Here is an 18,131-nt window from a genome sequence, read left to right on the forward strand (position 1 = left end):
TTTCAGACAAAGCAGGCATCCTGTGAGTTGCAGCTCACTAGACTAGACTTTTACTTTTTAAAAAGGTGCAACAAATATGCCACATCCACTTGGAAGTCTGTAGGCACTGGGAAGTCTGTAGGGAAGTTAAACGACTTAGCCTATGTACTAGCGAAGCATCGAATAGCCATGGCTTGGAAATCTGTTAAAGACCATGTTGAGATCTGGTGGAAAGAAATACAAAAATGATTTTTTTTCCTTGCAGAAATCGAGGTATGAAAGCAAGCAGTCCAGAACAATCACAGGACCTTGGGGATGATTTGACAACCTAGAACGAACTCACACCGACTCTATTCAAACCCAAAACCGCAGAATAAGAGGAAGAAGACTCGATCTGAAAGATACGCTTTTACACAGGTGGGGTGAACATAGACTACACATGATTGCCGGGAAACTGGTTGCAATATACTGTTAATGCCACTTGGGAAACAGGGACAGGGGAGGGAGTTGGAGGTTTGGGCATGCTTGACATGCGGAGAAGCGGCAAGTACCAAATGCCAGTTGAATAGTACTATATAAATGTAATTGCACTTGAGCCCGTTTATGTTTTTGGAGTATTAGTGGTTGTAAAGCAAAAAACAAAAAATAATTTAAAAAACAGCACCACATCCACCCAATAAATGTATGACAATACAAAGCATGTAAATCTAAATGGCTTCATACTGAAAAGCCTCCTATTTTACTTGCAGGACCCCCAAAGTTACCTTCTATCCGCTCCTGAGGTGCAATGTTAATGCAACAAGTACCTGGTCAATGTGGAATCTCCTGATCGTGAGTAATACCTCACTGTAGTGCTTTGTTCAAATCCCCTTCTTTGTCCGTATGAAAACTACTATTTAATATACAGTAACTTTCTATTCCCGCCCTCCTCATTAGCTTTTGTTGCAAAACCTCCCATTGAGTTTACAATACTCTGCATCTTTGCCTAAAACCTCGGTCCTGTATTCAAAGCTGCTCTTTACCTGGTCAGTGACATCATACACCACAATGATCCCATGGGCTCCGCGGTAGTAACTGGAAGTGATTGTCCGAAACCGCTCCTGTCCAGCTGTGTCCCACTAAGGTGGAAAAAGTGAAGACAGCAGATTAGGAACGATTCAAAGTTCACTGGTGTCGCCCCAAAAACTTCAAGACAGTTTGTGGCTAGCTTTTGAAGAAGGAGTTCCCATCATTACAAGCAGCATTCATTGTCATGTTGGTTGCAGCCCCATCACCAGACACCAAAATAGCTAATCTGTAATAAAACAGTCTGGGACAGAGCTGTGGAGGTCAGGGGTGGAATATCAACAGGACGCTGCACCTTTCAGGATAATCTTGCATGCTGCATCATCTCATCCGTGACAGTATGTGCTGAACTCCATTACATACAATGGCATTTAGGACATGTGCCTCAGAATTTCCAGTTTAAAAAGCATATTCCCGAAAATACTACATCTATTTTTCTTTTTTTGTTAAACAAGTCAATTCACCCCTCCACCGTCTCTTCCCCCCTCACCCCCCAGGAAACGGTAGTTCATCCTTAGTACTTAGAAGTACGTAATGCTGTGAAAAATTCCAAGCCCTGGAACTCTCAATCATACATCTCTCAAACATCAGTTGATCACCAGATATTCTCTCAAACGCATATAAACTGCACAAAAAAGCTCATTTACCACTTGGCAGGTTGTATACCACAGATTAAAGTTCCACCACCTAGCATGCCTTCTTAACCCCAAGGAGTTCATTGAATCACACAGACAAAAAGAGTCCCAAGAGAACAGAAATATTCTCAAAACAGCACAAATACCTTACCTGGCAGTCTTCTTTCACACAGCTGTAAACGTTTAATAGAGAATACAATACGATACACAAATAGTGTGTTGAAGTGATTGGGCTCTACAGAGAATTTTCAGAGAGGATCATCACCGGCTTTAGAGCAGCACACTTTATATGTATGGGAAAGCCTGCACTGCATCATCTACTAAACTATGGAACTGTTGTGCGTCTACGCATAAAGCAGAATATCACCTTGATCGAAAAGGGGTCCTCAGTCCTGGGAGTGCAGAGAAGGAAGAAGGGAAGAATGTTTTATATTACCATGCTGAATGGGTTAGAGTAGGGTAAAACGTGCTGCACCCAGCATCAATGTCAAAGTGGCACATTTGGAGGACAGAAATCCTAACCACTGTACGTTTTTGATAGAGAACAAATGGGCCAGTCCATGCATCCCATTTTCTTTCAAAACATGGGAGTGTGGGATAGAGCAGGGGCCTTCCAACACAGACAAAAGAGTCGTTGAAGGCAATGACAGTGCCTGGAGTGTTCCCATCATTAAGGTCAGAAAAATAAAAGGTTGGTCGTGCTCTGGCGATTTCCAGCACCAATGTGAGAACGTAGGAGGTGGACGACAGTGCCTGTGGCTTACTACTGCTTAATAAAAGAGGTACAGTTGCAGGCAATGTGCCTTTAAAAGGGGTGGGTTGTTCACACTGAAAAGAGATCCATTGATTAAGTGAACATCGGAAGCTACTCCAAGCCCGGGTGTCAGCAGAAACGCATACTCACTATCTGTAGCTTGATAGTTTTTCCATCCAGCTCAATGGTTCGAATCTTGAAGTCCACTCCAATTGTGCTGATGTAACTTTCGGTGTATGTGTCATCCTACGAGAAAGTGGCTGGAATTAGTCTAGCTTCACAATAACAATGAGATACACAGGCATAGCTAAGGTACAAGTCAAATGCAGCCCTCATTCATTCATATTCAATTGTAGATTACACCCTTAGTATTGAACTACATATAGAAGAAGGCAAAAATAAAAATGTCAGAATAAAAGGAACATGTTACTTACAGGTGTAACAACAACTCTGTGCAGTCCTCAAGCTCTGTCCATTCAAAAGGTGCAGGAATAATGGCACCTTATGAAAAATGCCAAAAATAAATAGTCGTCATGGACACATACTTAGTATCACAGGGAAAGTGGGGGTTTTGAAATTTACTACTGGCCATGTTTGTGGGCGACTGAAGTAGGAAGCCCAAATAATGTAAAGGTGGTGTGTAATGTTTTTTGGGCACAATAAAGCTGCCACTGTTTTAAAGTGAATTTAGAGAGGAGGTGGGGTCTTATTCAAAAGTGCTCCACACACACGGGTACCCCCTTTAGGGGGCTACATTTTGTTTCACTGGATTAGCAGTTCAGCATCCATTCTACACTCAGAATCTGAAGTTTGAACACCACGTGAATGCTGGACAGATAACGGAGATATTGTCTTCCCCATACCAGGCACAGATCATTTTGTCCCACCGTTGAGAAGCGAGGCGGGGGGGAGAAGTGGGGGCGGGAATGTAGGACCTGGCAACCTTGTCATGGGGCTGTTCCCCAGCTGCACCGAGTGTTCCCAATGCAGAGCAATGTCTAGGACTATATGCTAGTGGATAGACCGTCATGAAGATGCAAAGCCATATCTGGAAGCCATTATAAGCAGTCCATTTGGCTACCAAAGGGTGACTGGAATTTCACTTTAAATCCATTTTGGCCACATCCTGCCTTTCGAGGATCCTGCATCAAAAACTATGCTCCCTGGGCTACAACATCAAGGACGGTCTGCATCCTGCCAGAAAGACTGCAAGCAACCTTGAGCACTCCAATTGGCTCCCAGAGGGTTATGTAACATGTTGCCTCCCTTATTATTGGATCTTGCCTCAGGGAACAGCCCAGGCCTCTGTAGCCAAGGACCCAAAGGCCCTGTTTGGCTATGCTAGGGGATGTAAAAGGCCCAAGGACAGAAAATGGTTGCGCTCGCTCTTCACCCAAGCTCCTGCATCCATGCACAAAAATCTTTCTACCCCCCCCCCCATGACTTGCCATTCAGCTACCATTACCTCAAAGAAGCAAGGGACAACCCCGTTTTGGGCCTACTGCCGTTTGGTTACCCAGAGCCCCCCTTTAAGCACAAGTCAGAACTTCCAAACTAGCTCAATGCAGAACGTATCCCTGTTCCTTCCCAGCCAACCTCCTCTGCTTCCCTTTCCAGTCCTACCCACTCCCACTTGGGCCGCATCCTTCCTCCAGTCTTTACTTGACACCTTGACTTCTTCAAATTACACTCTTCTTCGCTCCTTCTCTCATAGCCTTTTATCACAAATCTAACTTAATCAAACTCCGTCCCATTTCCCTCTACTCCCCCTGCACCCACGCCCCTCAAACTGTTCCTTTCCTCCAACCTCATCTTTCCCCCTTGCCAACTGTACAAGAGTCCCGGGTCCTCTCTCCCACCTTCTATCACTCTCACCTGGTATCCGGAATGCACAATACCCCTACAGTACGTTTCCCCACATCACTGACCATTTTGACTAGTCCCCCTCAACTTTCATCTAGATCTTTCCCAAGCACCTGCTGCAATATCTGCTCTTCATACAGACTAAATACTCCCAGACCTGTTGGGAAGAGTGGTGGAGTGGGGCTCCTCATCGATAAGGCCCTCACCACTAGCCCCTCTTCTGAATATGCCACTATTGAACTCCTCCATTCTACTCCGCTCACTGTTCTGGCTCTCTTTCGACCCCCTGGTCTTCTCAATTCCTCCTTGCCTGACCTGTACCTTCTCCTTGATTCACTTTCCATCATCATTCCCATGTCATGCTTGGGGACTTTAACCTTCCCAATACCTCCACAGACACTTGCCTCAAACTTAACCCCCATCTGAACACCCAGCCTACTCCCTCCATGACCAGCCTACCCACTCTGGTTGGAACACTCAACCTAGTCTCTCAAAATGCACTTGACCCCTTTGACCTCTCCATCCGATACCACAATTTTACATTTTCAATGCCTTGATCCCACCACTATCTAGAACACCCAAGAGAAAATTCAAGCAGGACTCTGCCCACTTACCTTAATGTGAGCCCCTCACTCCCCTATTCATGACTCTTCATTTACCATGCTTATTCCGACCCACTGTGTACTTATGACTCCCTTTGACCAACAATATCCTGCCTGCACTCTCAGACTCATTACATCCAGAAGCAAAACAAACATGCGCCATGAACGATGTTGGGGAAAATCCTGGACACTCACCCTACTCGTAGCCTACAAAAATTCCATTGCTGCCCTTGCACTAGACTGCCTCCCATTTCACAAACCCAATCTTCCCTTTTTTAATCACCCCCATAAACTTTAATCTACTCTCAAAGCTTTCCTCAGACCTCCAAAACGACTCTCCATTTCCTCCTACGTTCCAATTAATGGCTGCTTTTCCTCCAAAATGCATCAACTCACAGGCTAAAAAAAACCTCCAACCCTCCTCCTGTCACCACCACTGCCCACCTACCGATTCTAGTCCCACTACTTCTCCCTTACCTCTGCGACCGAATTGGCATCCTCTTTCACAGCATTAACCAGTCTTGCACTCCTAAAGACCTGTTTGCTCTTCAAATTGTCAAAGGCTTTGGTCAATCACCACCTCTCATGCCCAACTTCTCTCCCCACCCACTGGACTCTTCCCTCCTCCTTCCAAAAGGTCACTGTTATACTCCTTCCAATCATTGCCCGATTTCCCTCCTACTTCATTCAAAGGGTCCTTGAGCACGGGTCTTCCAACAGACCAAGTACCATGAAGCTAATGGCTAATGGCCTTGGAGATGCACTTCAATCTGGCCTGGGTAGGTAAGTCAAAATGTCCTAGAACAAGTTACTTACCAACTGTAACGTTCTTTCGACTGGATGTTCCTCACATGTATTCCTCATCTTGTGATAATCGTTATCTCCAGCTTTGCTGCTTCGGAAAAAAATTCTCGGCAGTGGGCGCTGTGCTCGAGGTCGTGGCGTCAATTGTCCCTCGACGTACTCCATACTCTGTCGACGTCACCGATGGTATAAGTAGCTCGAGACGCACCCGTTGCTTCAGTTCTGTTTTTTCGATGAAATATATATAGGAGGAACACCCAGGCGTGTCCCATGACCGATACATTCTTCGTGAGAGGAAAGTGTAAGAACACGTAAACTGTACTGTGGGGTTAGTTGGGAGGGTCGATGAGGAATACGTGGGAGGAACATCCAGTCAAAAGAAAGTTACAGTTGGTAAGTAACTTGTTCCTCGAATGGATTGTGTCCTCCCACGCATTCCTCATCTTGTGATAGGCTCCCATAGCAGTATCAATTTTTGGAGGTGGGAGTACCATTTCAGTTTTCGTGGACAGAATGCAGAACTGCCTTTGCAAATAAACCCTCGTTAGAGGAGGCAGTGTCCAGACAATAATGTTTAACAAAGGTATGTATTGTTTTCCAGGTTGCAGCTGCGCAAATGTCTGCTGCCGGGACTCCCCTCTTTAGAGCCACAGAAGTAGCCATTCCCCTTGTAGAATGGGCACGAAGCCCATCTGGTGGTTCTTTTCCCGCTAATCTATAGCATTCAACTATAGCTAATATGATCCAGCAGGAAATGGTCTGTTTCGTTACAGATAAGCCTAATTTTTGACCAGTGTAACCCACAAACAGTTGGTCATCTTTTCTCAATTTAGCCATCCTAGATAAGTAAAAACTAAGAGCCCTCTTGGGATCTAATCTGTGTAATCTCTCCTCTTTGCCCGGAGGAGGAGGATAAAACGTAGGAAGTACTATTTTTTGTGACAAATGGAAGTCCGAGACTACTTTTGGCAAAAATGAAGGTTTAACTTTAAGGACTACCTTATCTTTATAAAAACTAGTATATGGTGGTTTGCATGAGAGAGCCTGAAGTTCGCTAACCCTGCGGGCTGATGATAGGGCCACAAGTAGGACAGTTTTTAGAGTCAAAAGCCTCAATGGACATAAGTGCAGAGGCTCAAAAGGTATGCAAGTCAAGAATTTTAATACTAAATTTAAGTCCCAGGCTGGTACATGAAAAGGGACTGGAGGGTACACATTAGTGAGCCCCTTAAAGAATTTAACTATTAACGGTATTTTGAAATATGAAACCCCTTCCGAGGAGCGCTTGAAAATGGATAGCGCAGCAAGGTATCCTTTTATTGTTCCTATCTGGAGCCCCAGATTAGCTAGATGTAGCAGAAAGGAAAGCACCATTGGGGTGCCACACTGAAAAGGGTCCACATCCTCGTCTTTGCACCAGTTACTAAACCTATTCCAGCAACATCGGTACAAAGACTTTGTTGCTGGTCTTCTGGCCGAAAGCAAGATTTCCATTATGTCATCCGGAAGATCCCAATCCTTGTATCTCAACCTCTCAGAAACCATGCGTGAAGGTTGAGTGTTTTGACCTCTGGATGGAGAACCCGACCTTCCTCTTGCGAGATAAGATCCTCTCTTTGCGGAAGACGTATTGGAGGGCAGATGGACATGTCTAGAAGGTCCGGGTACCACGTCCTCCTGGCCCAATCCGGAGCAATTAGGATCATGGTTTTCCTGAACTTTCTCAACCTCCTGATTACTTGAGGAATCACGGGGACTGGGGGAAACGCGTACAGCAGTGGAAACTTACACTTCAATACAAATGCGTCTCCCAGAGCTCCTCTTTGAGGAAATTCCCTTGAGCAGTACTGATCGCACTTCCGGTTGATCGCGGTGGCAAACAGATCCACTTGAGGGGTTCCCCAAAGGGCGAAGATCTCCAGAAGGACTTCCTGAGCCAGCTCCCACTCGTGAGAGACCGTGCTCTGCCTGCTCAGAGCGTCTGCCGCTGTGTTCTTCTCTCCAGCTAGGTGAATTGCCGACAGAGATTCCTTCTCTTATTGCCCAGAACCAGAGCTGCATTGCCTCTCTGCACAGTGGCAGTGACCCTACTCCTCCTCTCTTGTTGAGATAGTACATGGCCACTGTGTTGTCCGTCATTATCAGAACATTCTTTCCCTGTACAGAGGGCAGAAAGGCCTTCAGAGCTAGTCTGATTGCCCTCAGCTCTAATAGGTTGATGTGTAGTTTGGACTCCGATGGAGACCAACGACCGCTGATTGTCAGATCGTTGGTGTGTGCTCCTCACCCCGTGAGTGAGGCGTCCGTCACTACCGTTATCTCCGGCCATGGTTGCCAAAAAGACTACCTTGAGAATGTTGTCGTTGCAAGCCCACCATAGAAGATCCTGAGCAACTGCGCTTGGGACTTGCAGAAGATCCGACATATTCCCTGAGAACTGGGACCATTGAGTTCTGAGTGCCCATTGAAGGGATCGCATTCTCAATCTGGCCTCTGGAACAACAAAAATGCAGGATGCCATGAGGCCGAGCAACCTGAGAAAATCGAAGGCCGGTAGACGTGGGGCATTCTGGAATTTTGTTACCATCTGCTGGATGTGGAGAGCTCTCACTTCGGGAGGCAAGTCTTTTCCCGATGGAGTGTCCAAGACCGCTCCGATAAACTGGAGTTTCTGGGATGGTATCATGTGGGACTTCTTGAAATTGAGGGAGAAGCCCAATTTGTGGAGGAAGTGGCAGGTGATCGAAAGATGTTCCTGAGCTTGTTCTGGAGAACTTGCTCTGATCAACCAGTCGTCCAGGTAGGGATATATGTGAATACCTCCTTTCCTGAGACTTGTTGCCACAACCGCCAACAGTTTGGTGAAAACCCTCGGGGCGCAGGTCAACCCGAATGGCAGAACTCGAAACTGATAATGAGAATTGCCAATCGCGAACCTCAGCTACTTTCTGTGCTTTGGATGGATTGGCACATGAAAGTAAGCATTCTGAAGGTCCAATCATACCAACCAATCTTGGAGTTGGAGAGCCTGAAGGATCTGAGAAAGAGTCACCATCTTGAACTTGTCCTTCCTGAGGAACTTGTTCAGGTTTCTCAAGTCCAAGATGGGTCTCAGTCCTCCGTCCTTTTTTGGGATGAGAAAATACGGGGAGTACCAACCCCTGTTCCTCTCCGCTACAGGTACCAGTTCTATGGCACCTTTCTCTAGCAGAGTCAAAATTTCCTGCAACAGGAGCGGATCCGGAATTTTGACGGAATTGGCTCCCGGTGGATGATTCTGAGGCCTTTTTAGAAAGGGGAGACAGTAACCATGGGCTACTGTTTCCAGTGCCCAAGCATCTAAGGTAATGCCCCGCCATTCCTTCAGATGTTGAGATCCTGCCTCCCACTGGTGTTTTGTGTAACAAGGTCTCAGAGGGATTTGGAGGCGGCTGTAGGAGTGGCTGAGGGTACAGATGCCACTCCTGAGGCTGATTTTGCACCTCTTCCCCGTGTTCCACGAGGGAAGTTCCTTTTTCCCCTTTGAGAGGCCTGTCCTCTTCCTCTACCAAAAGAGGAGTAGTATCGAAAAGAACGACCCCTCCAGGAAGATGAGCCGGAATAGGGTTTTAGAGGCTGGCGCAAAGAGGCGCCAAGTGATTTAGCTGCCGCTTTCGAGGTCTGAAGTTTTTCAAGGCTTTCATCAGCCTTTCTGCCAAAGAGCTTCGAGCCATCAAAGGGCATGTTGAGGAGTCTAGCTTGCACATCCGGTGGAAATCTCGACTTCCTCAACCACGCACATCTGCGTAGCACAACGCTTGCAGCCATGGATCTGCTGATACTATCAGCAGTATCCAGTCCAGACTGGAGGCATTCCCCCATTGCCTCCTTCCCGTCTTTGTTGACTATTTTCAGGAAGCCTTCCCTTTCCTCGCCTTCCGGAATATGATCAGCCGCCGCCGAAATACAGTCCCACAGGGTATGGGTAAACCTGGCTAGGGTACAGGTGACATTTGCCGACTTAAGTGCCATACTGCCTGACGTGAAAACTTTACGTGCCCAGGCATCAATTTTTTTATCCTCTCTATCTGGAGGGATAGTTGGATAAGCAGTTTGTTTCGAAGTGGATGCTGCTTGAATGACTAAACTCTCTGGAGTCGGATGTTTATTCAAATATTCTGGATCTGATCCAGCTGGTCTGTATGTTCTTGGAAAAGTGCTGTCTGCAGCAGCAATGGTTTCTGGTTTCTCCCAGTTTTTCTCCACAGTCCTTTGAAGGGCCCTGTGAAAAGGGAGAACAAGATCCTTCTGAGGTCCCTTGACGATAATATCCGTCATGTCATCTTGTTCAAAAATGGGTGAAGTGTTACCCCAACCCATGTATTCAACTACCCTGGTCATAAGACCCCTGTACCCAGCATCAGCATGCTCTGCAGGATCAGGTTTGGCGAACTCTAATTCTGGGGATGTGTCAACTCCACTGGCAGAATGTAGAGTATCACTCAGGTCTCTCATTCTGGATTCCTGGTCAATACGTTCTTCACAAACTTGTCTTGTCCCATAAGCAACTCCCAAAGGAGTAACTGTCAGGACTCTGAAGTAGTGGGATCCTGCAGGAGTGAAGCTGGCCCACCTAGCCCCCTAAGCCTGCCTGATCAACAATCCTGCTTCTTTAAAACTATTGGCCAGGCAAACCCAAGGGGAAAAGGGAATGGAGAAAATAACAAAAGACAAGAACTCCCACTGCAGGTACTTCAGACTGTCTTCTCGGAAAGTTTTTGACTCAGATGGGATGTTCCTAAAAAGGAAATACAACTTTAAATAAATCAATCTTCTAATCATTACTGACTACTCTCTAGATTATATTTTCTCCATTTACATTTACCTGTTGCCTAAGCTTGATTTGCCAATAGGCTGCTTCAGGAAGATGTATGTTGACTGTAGATACGCTTAGCGATATCTCTTCTATTTGTCTTTCTGCTCTCTGAATCTCTTAATAAAATATACCCAAAACATTGTTGTTACTATTATCTATTAAACCTTTTGCCGTATGCTCTAGGAATCATATACTCTATAAATATGTGTAGGTAATTACCTTTTGTATTCTGAAGAATCTTTGTAAAATATTCAGCTGTAAACTTTTTATACTCCTTTTTCACATACGGAGTGCTTTTCAATAAATGTCTCTTGCTACACATGTATTTTTTTTGAATACTCTCTTAATCAAGGAGGAAAATCAATTGCTCGCAAAACGCTGCGCAATCAGGCTGCAAACGCTGTCCTTAAAATGATTTTTCTTCCGTTACGAGCAACGAATAAAAAATGAGGAAAACAATGAAAATCCAAAATGGCCACTACGCACACGCGACGTCGTTAGGTCCTTTCCTCTAAAGCGCACTTGCAAATCCACTGAAATACGCAACGCAGGCTCGAAAAACAAAACGAACCTGAAGTTAGTTAATTATATACATTAATAATTAGGTTAAATGTTTTAAACACGACGATACGAACCGCGCGCCTTATTAGTATTGAGAAAAGATAAAATTGTACATAAACATGAATTTGCTGAACCTTCTTTATATATAGTTCATTAAAGATTCCTTGACTATTTTCTTAATAAATAATATAAGGATTCTATTGTTCAAAAAACGAAATGCTCAATTGAAAGTCTTTAAATAATGAACATTTCAAAATTATTTGAGTCTTCACTTGAAAATTCAGAAGTCCACTTAGCTTATCTTTGTTCATGGAACTTGACTCTTCTCCGACTCAGCAACTGAATCTCACTGGAATTCTTCTTCTGCAGACTTCTTCTCCTGTTACTCAACTACAATAACTACTATATTATTGGAACTCTTAAAAGGATATTACTCTCCTTAACAATGAAACTTTAAATGAATTTTACTGGAGCTAACTAATATGTGACCTACTCTGAAGCATACTTTAATGAAAGGCAGTTGAGAATTGTTATTAACATTCTAATGACATCACAATGCTGCATGCTGTGAACTGAACCAATCACTGTTGTGAAAATGTTCCACCATCTTGGCTTGGGGGCATTTAATCTTTCTAATTGAAAGTTAGTTAAGGGAAATAGAACAAACTAAAAGAAATGCTCTATTCACAAAACTGAATCTACCTAATATTTCAACCACCGTCCCTTTCTAACTTTCCTGGAATGGTTTTTGACATACCCTATTCTCCTAAGAACCTTGTCAAAGTGAGGTACATAATCTGAGAACCTGACAGTAACTTCGTCTTCTTCTGAAGCAGACTCTTCATAAATTGCAGACAGACTTAAAAAAGTCTGATCTGGGCAAAGGAGTGAATCTCCTTTCTTCCTCTTCCATCTGCTTCGAAGGAAATGGCAAATCCCTCGAAGTTTGAGGGTGTCTTCGAAGTTTTCGAAGATGACTTTGATAATGGCGTCGATGACGTATGTGGTTTTGGTGTCGAAATTATCGACGTCGAGGGCGTTGGCGAAGTTGAAGTCTTCGACGATTTGTGTTTCTTGGCCGGCACCGGAGAGGTGCTCGACTCTCGAGGTTTCTTCGACGTACGTCGACTCGAGCTTTTTTGTATTCCTCAACGCTACTGGTCTTAGCCATAGTAGCCTTGGACTTCCCTTTGTCGTCCAACGGAGCGACCTTAGGGGTATGGCTTTTTCGAGGTTCTTACGAGGGGGTCGAGGCCGCATTCTCGAAAACCTCCATCATCTTTTTGTGGAATTCTTCCCACTTACTGGCAGAATCCGATTTAGTCGGACAACGGATTTCTTCGGTCGACTCTGATGAAGAAGATGACGAGGGAGATCTATGTCTCCTCTTCATTTTTTCGATGACGACGAAGAATGTCTCGATCTACTTCTAGATCGAGATCTCTTCAAGTGTCTATGGCGATCCGATCCCTTAGAATCGGTCGCTTTCTTATGTTTTTCCGACAAAACCTTTTTTGAGGCCTCCCTCCCCACCGACAGTTTACCTCTGCTCTCACAAAGAGCTTTTTCGGTCATCGATTGTCAGGAGCCGCAGTCGTCGGTTCGGTGACTGGAACCGAGACACCAGAGACAAATCCGGTGGGGATCAGTAATCGACATCTTAGATCCACAATCTGCACACTTCTTGAACCCAGTCCTGGGTGTCGAAGGTGTCGAAGATGACATTTTCTTCACAGAAAATAGAAGCGCGCCAATCTCGAAAGCGAAGCGATCGGAAAAACGGAACTGAAGCAACGGGCGCGGCTCGAGCTTCTTATACCATCAGTGACGTCGACAAAGTACAGAGTACGTCGAGGGACAATCGACGCCACGACCTCGAGCACAGCGCCCTCTGCCGAGAAAATCTTTTTCCGAAGCAGCAAAGCTGGAGATGATTATCACAAGATGAGGAATACGTGGGAGGACACAATCCATTCGAAATGAGGATTTTAGAAACACTTTCAGGTCCCCTTAATTTGTGACTTTTGCCACCCTTATTTTAAATCACAGTCCTATTTTTGGTGCCCAGACAGACTTCTCCTGAGTCCCCCTGCAACCGTTTTGCCTTACTTGAGGTATATGTTCACCTTAAAAGAGGCACCCTTTTTTGCAGAGGGTGAATCGATCACCCAACTTTCATTTTAGGGAGTAGGTTGGTGGTAGCTGTACTTTAGTTTTGGCTTCACCAGGGATGTAAGCCATTTTACCCATTAGTAGCCCAAATGTACCTTTTAGTAGCCATTTGATTAACAATGTATTTTTTTTAATCCTGCTCTTCTTGACCATTTTTCTTTATTGCGTCATGTTTTAATACACATAAAAGTTTAAACCTTTCACAGTAGTAGGTCAACATATATTTTTTTTAAAAGAAGAAAATATACAGATAAAACTACAGTTATCTATTTGCACACAGAATCAAATTAAACAACACATTGAAACTCTACCCCTCCCCCCCCCCACACAGCCGAGTTCAATTGTCCCTACAAAGTTCGAATAGAGGATGGTATCCTTTTTCCAACCGAATGTCTGAGGTACGCTTGTCCGCGAGTCAGGAAAGCTATTCTCAGAGTGCACATTGTTTGCACATTGTCCGAGGGTGCCCCCTCGCAGTATCAACCTCCCCTCTTGGTGGGCACTCCTTCCTCACCTCCAAGCGCTCCCCCCCTTCCTACATCAACAACTCTGCCCATAATTTTCAAAGAAAGGGAGCAATAAGCCTTCAATGTCAGGCCTTGACTCATCCAGGACGTGGGTGAGGTACTCCATATCGTATATAGCGCAAGTCTTTAATACCCACTCTTTTTCCGTCAGCATTCGTGGGCTTTCCCACAGCTGGGCCAGACAAAATCTGGCTGAGACAAACCTAACCTGAAGCATGTGCCCACCTTCTGGTTCCAGCTCCTCTCCTGTGTCAACCCCAAAAAGGAGGAGGCATGGTGAAAGCTCCCTCGGAATCCCATCTTCCCTTTTTATACATCAGAGAACCTCCCTCCAGTACGCCTCCAACCTTGTACAGCCCCACCATATATGGATATAGTCCCCTTTTTCTCGATGGCACTTCAAACAACTCGGGTCGTATCCCTCGCATTCGGGTGATTCTCGTTGGAGGGTAGTGCCATCTAAGCAATAACTCCAGGGACTGGTGTCTATATTGAAGTGAAGTCGTTGAGCGGTTAGCCCTCCTACACATCCAGACCCATAGGGGCCTCCAATGTCTCTACCCAGGTCCTGCCCCATCTGGCTCTAGATGGGGTGGGGGCGGTTCTCGTGGATTCGCCAAGAGGATCCTCTTGTACAGCCCGGCTACTTGCCCTCTGGAACCCCTCAGCTTGATCAGTAATGTTTCCTAAATCGTCAGTTCCCTCCTTAGATTTTCCCCCCCACCAGTCCTCTGAAAGAGCCCCCTTCAGTTGCAAGAACCGGAAAGGCGACGGGTTACGAAAGCCAAGGGCCTCCTCCAGCTTGTTCAAAGAAATGAAGGTGCCACCTTCCCACATTTGACCCGCTCTGCTCAATCCGGCCTCGTACTAGGACTGGAACGCCAATGGTTCCGCGATGCCATCCCTCAGAAGGGTGAGGGGGGGAATACAACTCGGCCACGTTGTGAGCCATCACTTATCTCCCCCTTCCTTCCATTTAGACCAAAGAACCTCCAGGACTGAGTGATTCAACGCTTTCCTCAGGATTAAGGCCTTAGGGACCCACAGCCATTCATCCAGCGTTACTGGGGCCAGTACCGCGATGTCCATTGCCACCCATTGCTTTCTTGAAAGTTGGTCAAAGTGATCCACTAGGATCCGGAGCTGGGTCGCTCTGTAGTATGTCATCAGATCGGGGAATCCCAGCCCTCCATCCTCTTTTGACAAGATCGATGTCTGGTACGCGATCCTATGCCTAGCCCCTGCCCAGAGAAATATCAACAAGGCTACCTTTACTTCTGCGAAGAATGAGGTAGGTATTACTATGGGCAGCATCTGAAATCAAAACAGAACTTTGGGGAGCAGGACCTTCTTTATGCAATTCAAGCGGGTAATCCATGAGAGTCCTGAGCCCGTCCATCGCTCCATATCTCTTTCTTTGGCTGACCAGAGGGGGAGAAAGTTTTTAGGGACAAGATCCTCGAAACATTGGGTCACCTGGACCCCAAGGTATCAGAAGGTGTCATCCAGCACCCTGAATGGAAGTCCTGCAATGTATTCCCTTTCCCCTTCCAGCGGTCTCCCCATCACATACGCCACTGACTTTCTCAAGTTGATTTTGAACCCCGATAACCTCATTACGCTGGAACAGAGTGGGACGATCTGGTACATATAACATAGCAAGGCGTCGTGCGCGAAGAGACTCATCTTGCAGTCCATCCTCCTCCCGATCAGGACACCTCTTACACCTCTCCCCCCCCGGTTTCCCTAAGCGACATCGCCCATGGTTCCATCACCAATGCGTAGATCAACAGGGGAAAGTGGAAACCCCTGGCGCATACCCTGTAGCAACAGGAAGGCCTGTGACGCAGTTCTATTTACCACCATCTTGGCTGACTGCTGACAGGACAGGGCTGCCACCAAACCAATCCATCTTGGACCCCCCTTATGGACGCAAAGACCTCCGCCGTGAAGGACCAACTGACCCAGTCGAATGCCTTCTCTGCGTCTAGGGCCAGATGGAGTATCCTCTACTCCTTTGCTGCCGGCGAATAACGGGCGGCTTACGCATGTTGTCCGCTCCCTGCCTATGCAGCACAAAACCCGTCTGGTCGGGATGGATCAGCCTGGGGAGGTATAGCCCCAGGCGCGATGCGAGGACTCTGGCGAAGATCTTCGCATCCACATTGAGGAGGGAGATGGGCCTATACGAGGCACAGTTGGCCTGATCCTTCCCTAACTTTGTGATTACTGCTATTAAGGCCTGGAGAAAAGATGGCGGTATTGTATCCACCTCCATTATAGAGTTAAATAGCTTTTGCCAGAGGCGCCGCTAGTTGGTTTTGATACTGGTTTGATCCTGCGGTATCAGCGGTAAAGCTGTCCTCTCCCGTGGCTTTCCCCATGTTTAATCTTTGAACCTCAGGACCTCAACCCGAGTTATGTCCCCATCTAGAGTCTCACTCTCTGCCGTCGTGAGCCTAGGGATGCTCATTTTGGCCAGGTACCGCTGCATTTCCCCAACCGACTCCTCCGCCAGTTTAGCGTATAATTCCCTGTAGAACCTCGCAGAGCTGGCCGCAATGTCGGCAGCCCCATTCACCATGCATCCCACTCCACCAAGAGGGTCCCCACTGTGTCTCCTTTTTCATAATATCTCTGCAGGTGCATCTCGTCTTTACAACCTTGCCTATCAAGACCGTGTGGAGTTCCTGCTTCCATCTCATTTCACCGAGGAGTTTTTCCCAGTCAGCATCTGGTTGGGTCAATTGGGACCTCAACCCCATCAGTTCTTCTAGAGCCTTCTACTAACCCCTTCTCTTTCTTTCTACAAGACCCCTCTGCAATAAGTAGTCCCATAAAAGGCGGCCTTCACTGCCTCCCAGAACATTGCCATGCCAGTCTCCCCATCATCATTAGTTTCAAAGTAGGCCCGAATCTCTTCCACCAAAAAGTCCCTGAACACCCGGTCCCTGGCCAGGTTGTCATTGCACCTCCATCTGAAGCAATGCTGGGGGTCCATGAGCCGCCAATTAGCTACCTCCAACTTGTGGTCTGACCATGTGATCGCCTCCACACTAGATGCCCCCACCTCACACTCCCGCTCCCTCGGGAGATAAAAATTCTCGTGGACGTCTGATGCAGGGGTGAAAAGAATGTATAGCCTCCCAGGCCAGACTGCTGCCTCCGCCAGACGTCCACCCAGAAATGATCCCGCAGGAGCTTCTGAAAGGCCAGGTTGTCCTTAGTCGCTACTTTAGTACCAGTTCCTTTCACTGACCACCAGTCTAATGTGGGATCGACCACCAGATTAAAATCCCCCGTCCCCCAAGAGTGTCGCCCCCTCCACCCACCCATCCATCACCTTAAACACCTGACTAAGGAATCCCACCTGCCCCACATTGGTTGCATAGAGTGGCTAGCGTAATCTGCCTCATGGACCCCCTTTATACCTAGAAACATTCCCCCGAAGCCCCTCTTAACCTGGACTCCTGTCAATTGGTAGGATTTACCTAGCAGAATGCCCACCCCTCTTTGTAGGAGGCCCAAGTTCCTACCTATCTCCTTACCCTCTATTGGCAATTCCGCCCCTTGTCTGTAATGGGCCTCCTACAAAAAAAGGATTCCTAGTTTCTGCTTTCGGATCATGTTGCTGTTTAAAGATCTCGTATTCTGGGAGTTCAATCCCTTCATGTTCAGCGTACCTACTATCACCTCAACCATACCCCGTACTCACTCATCGTTGGTAGCTCCTCAATTTCTTTATGGTGTACCTCCCCTCGGTTGCGTGTGCACTTCTTACCTTTCCCTTTCCCTCTCCCCAGCCCTTCTGCCCCAGCCTGAGGTGTCCAAGCTTGTGCCCCTATCATGTTGGGCATGTCTGTTGAACCGCCAGGGATGCAACCCCTACCTACATATTGTGCAGCCCTACTATTCCCCTTGTATCCCACAACCCCCCCAAATGACGGGAGACACCCCCCCCCCCCCCCCGACTCTAGGTAGAACCATCAATCAACTCCAACGCCCGGATCCCTCCCAAAAACAGACCATATTGATAGTCACTGGGGGGTTCCCCCACTAATCTTCCAGCTCCAAAGAGGGCCCCCATGAAACCCCTCAGTACTGGGGGGACAGGGGGTAAACACAGGGATGTCAGCCCCCACCCTCAGGTGTCTTCATTCCGAGACGGAGGGGGGGGTTCAACTTTTGAAACTTCCGAACTCCTTTAGCCCTGTTTTCTCCCTGCAGCGATTACGGGCCTCGAGGGGACTGGGAGGAGGCGGGGGGTTGGGAGGGGAGGTTCCGGACCATGCCCTCTGAGTTCCAGGGTGAAGT

General features: G+C 46.8%; 1 protein-coding gene across 1 annotated transcript in view; it reads right to left on the bottom strand.

Annotated features, from left to right (window-relative positions):
- The window catches only part of RAB1B (RAB1B, member RAS oncogene family), a 243,029-nt gene that overhangs the window by 115,353 nt on the left and 109,545 nt on the right, over positions 1 to 18,131 (bottom strand). Inside the window, exons 3-4 of the mRNA XM_069644885.1 lie at positions 2,584 to 2,679; positions 1,002 to 1,097 (exon numbers count right to left, since the gene is read on the bottom strand). Of these exons, the coding sequence (XP_069500986.1) occupies positions 1,002 to 1,097; positions 2,584 to 2,679 (192 nt within the window). The remainder of the gene's footprint in view (positions 1 to 1,001; positions 1,098 to 2,583; positions 2,680 to 18,131) is intronic.

This window comes from Ambystoma mexicanum, chromosome 2p (genome assembly GCF_040938575.1).
Source record: "Ambystoma mexicanum isolate Mex_15411 chromosome 2p, UKY_AmexF1_1, whole genome shotgun sequence".
Classification (NCBI taxonomy): Eukaryota; Metazoa; Chordata; class Amphibia; order Caudata; family Ambystomatidae; genus Ambystoma; species Ambystoma mexicanum.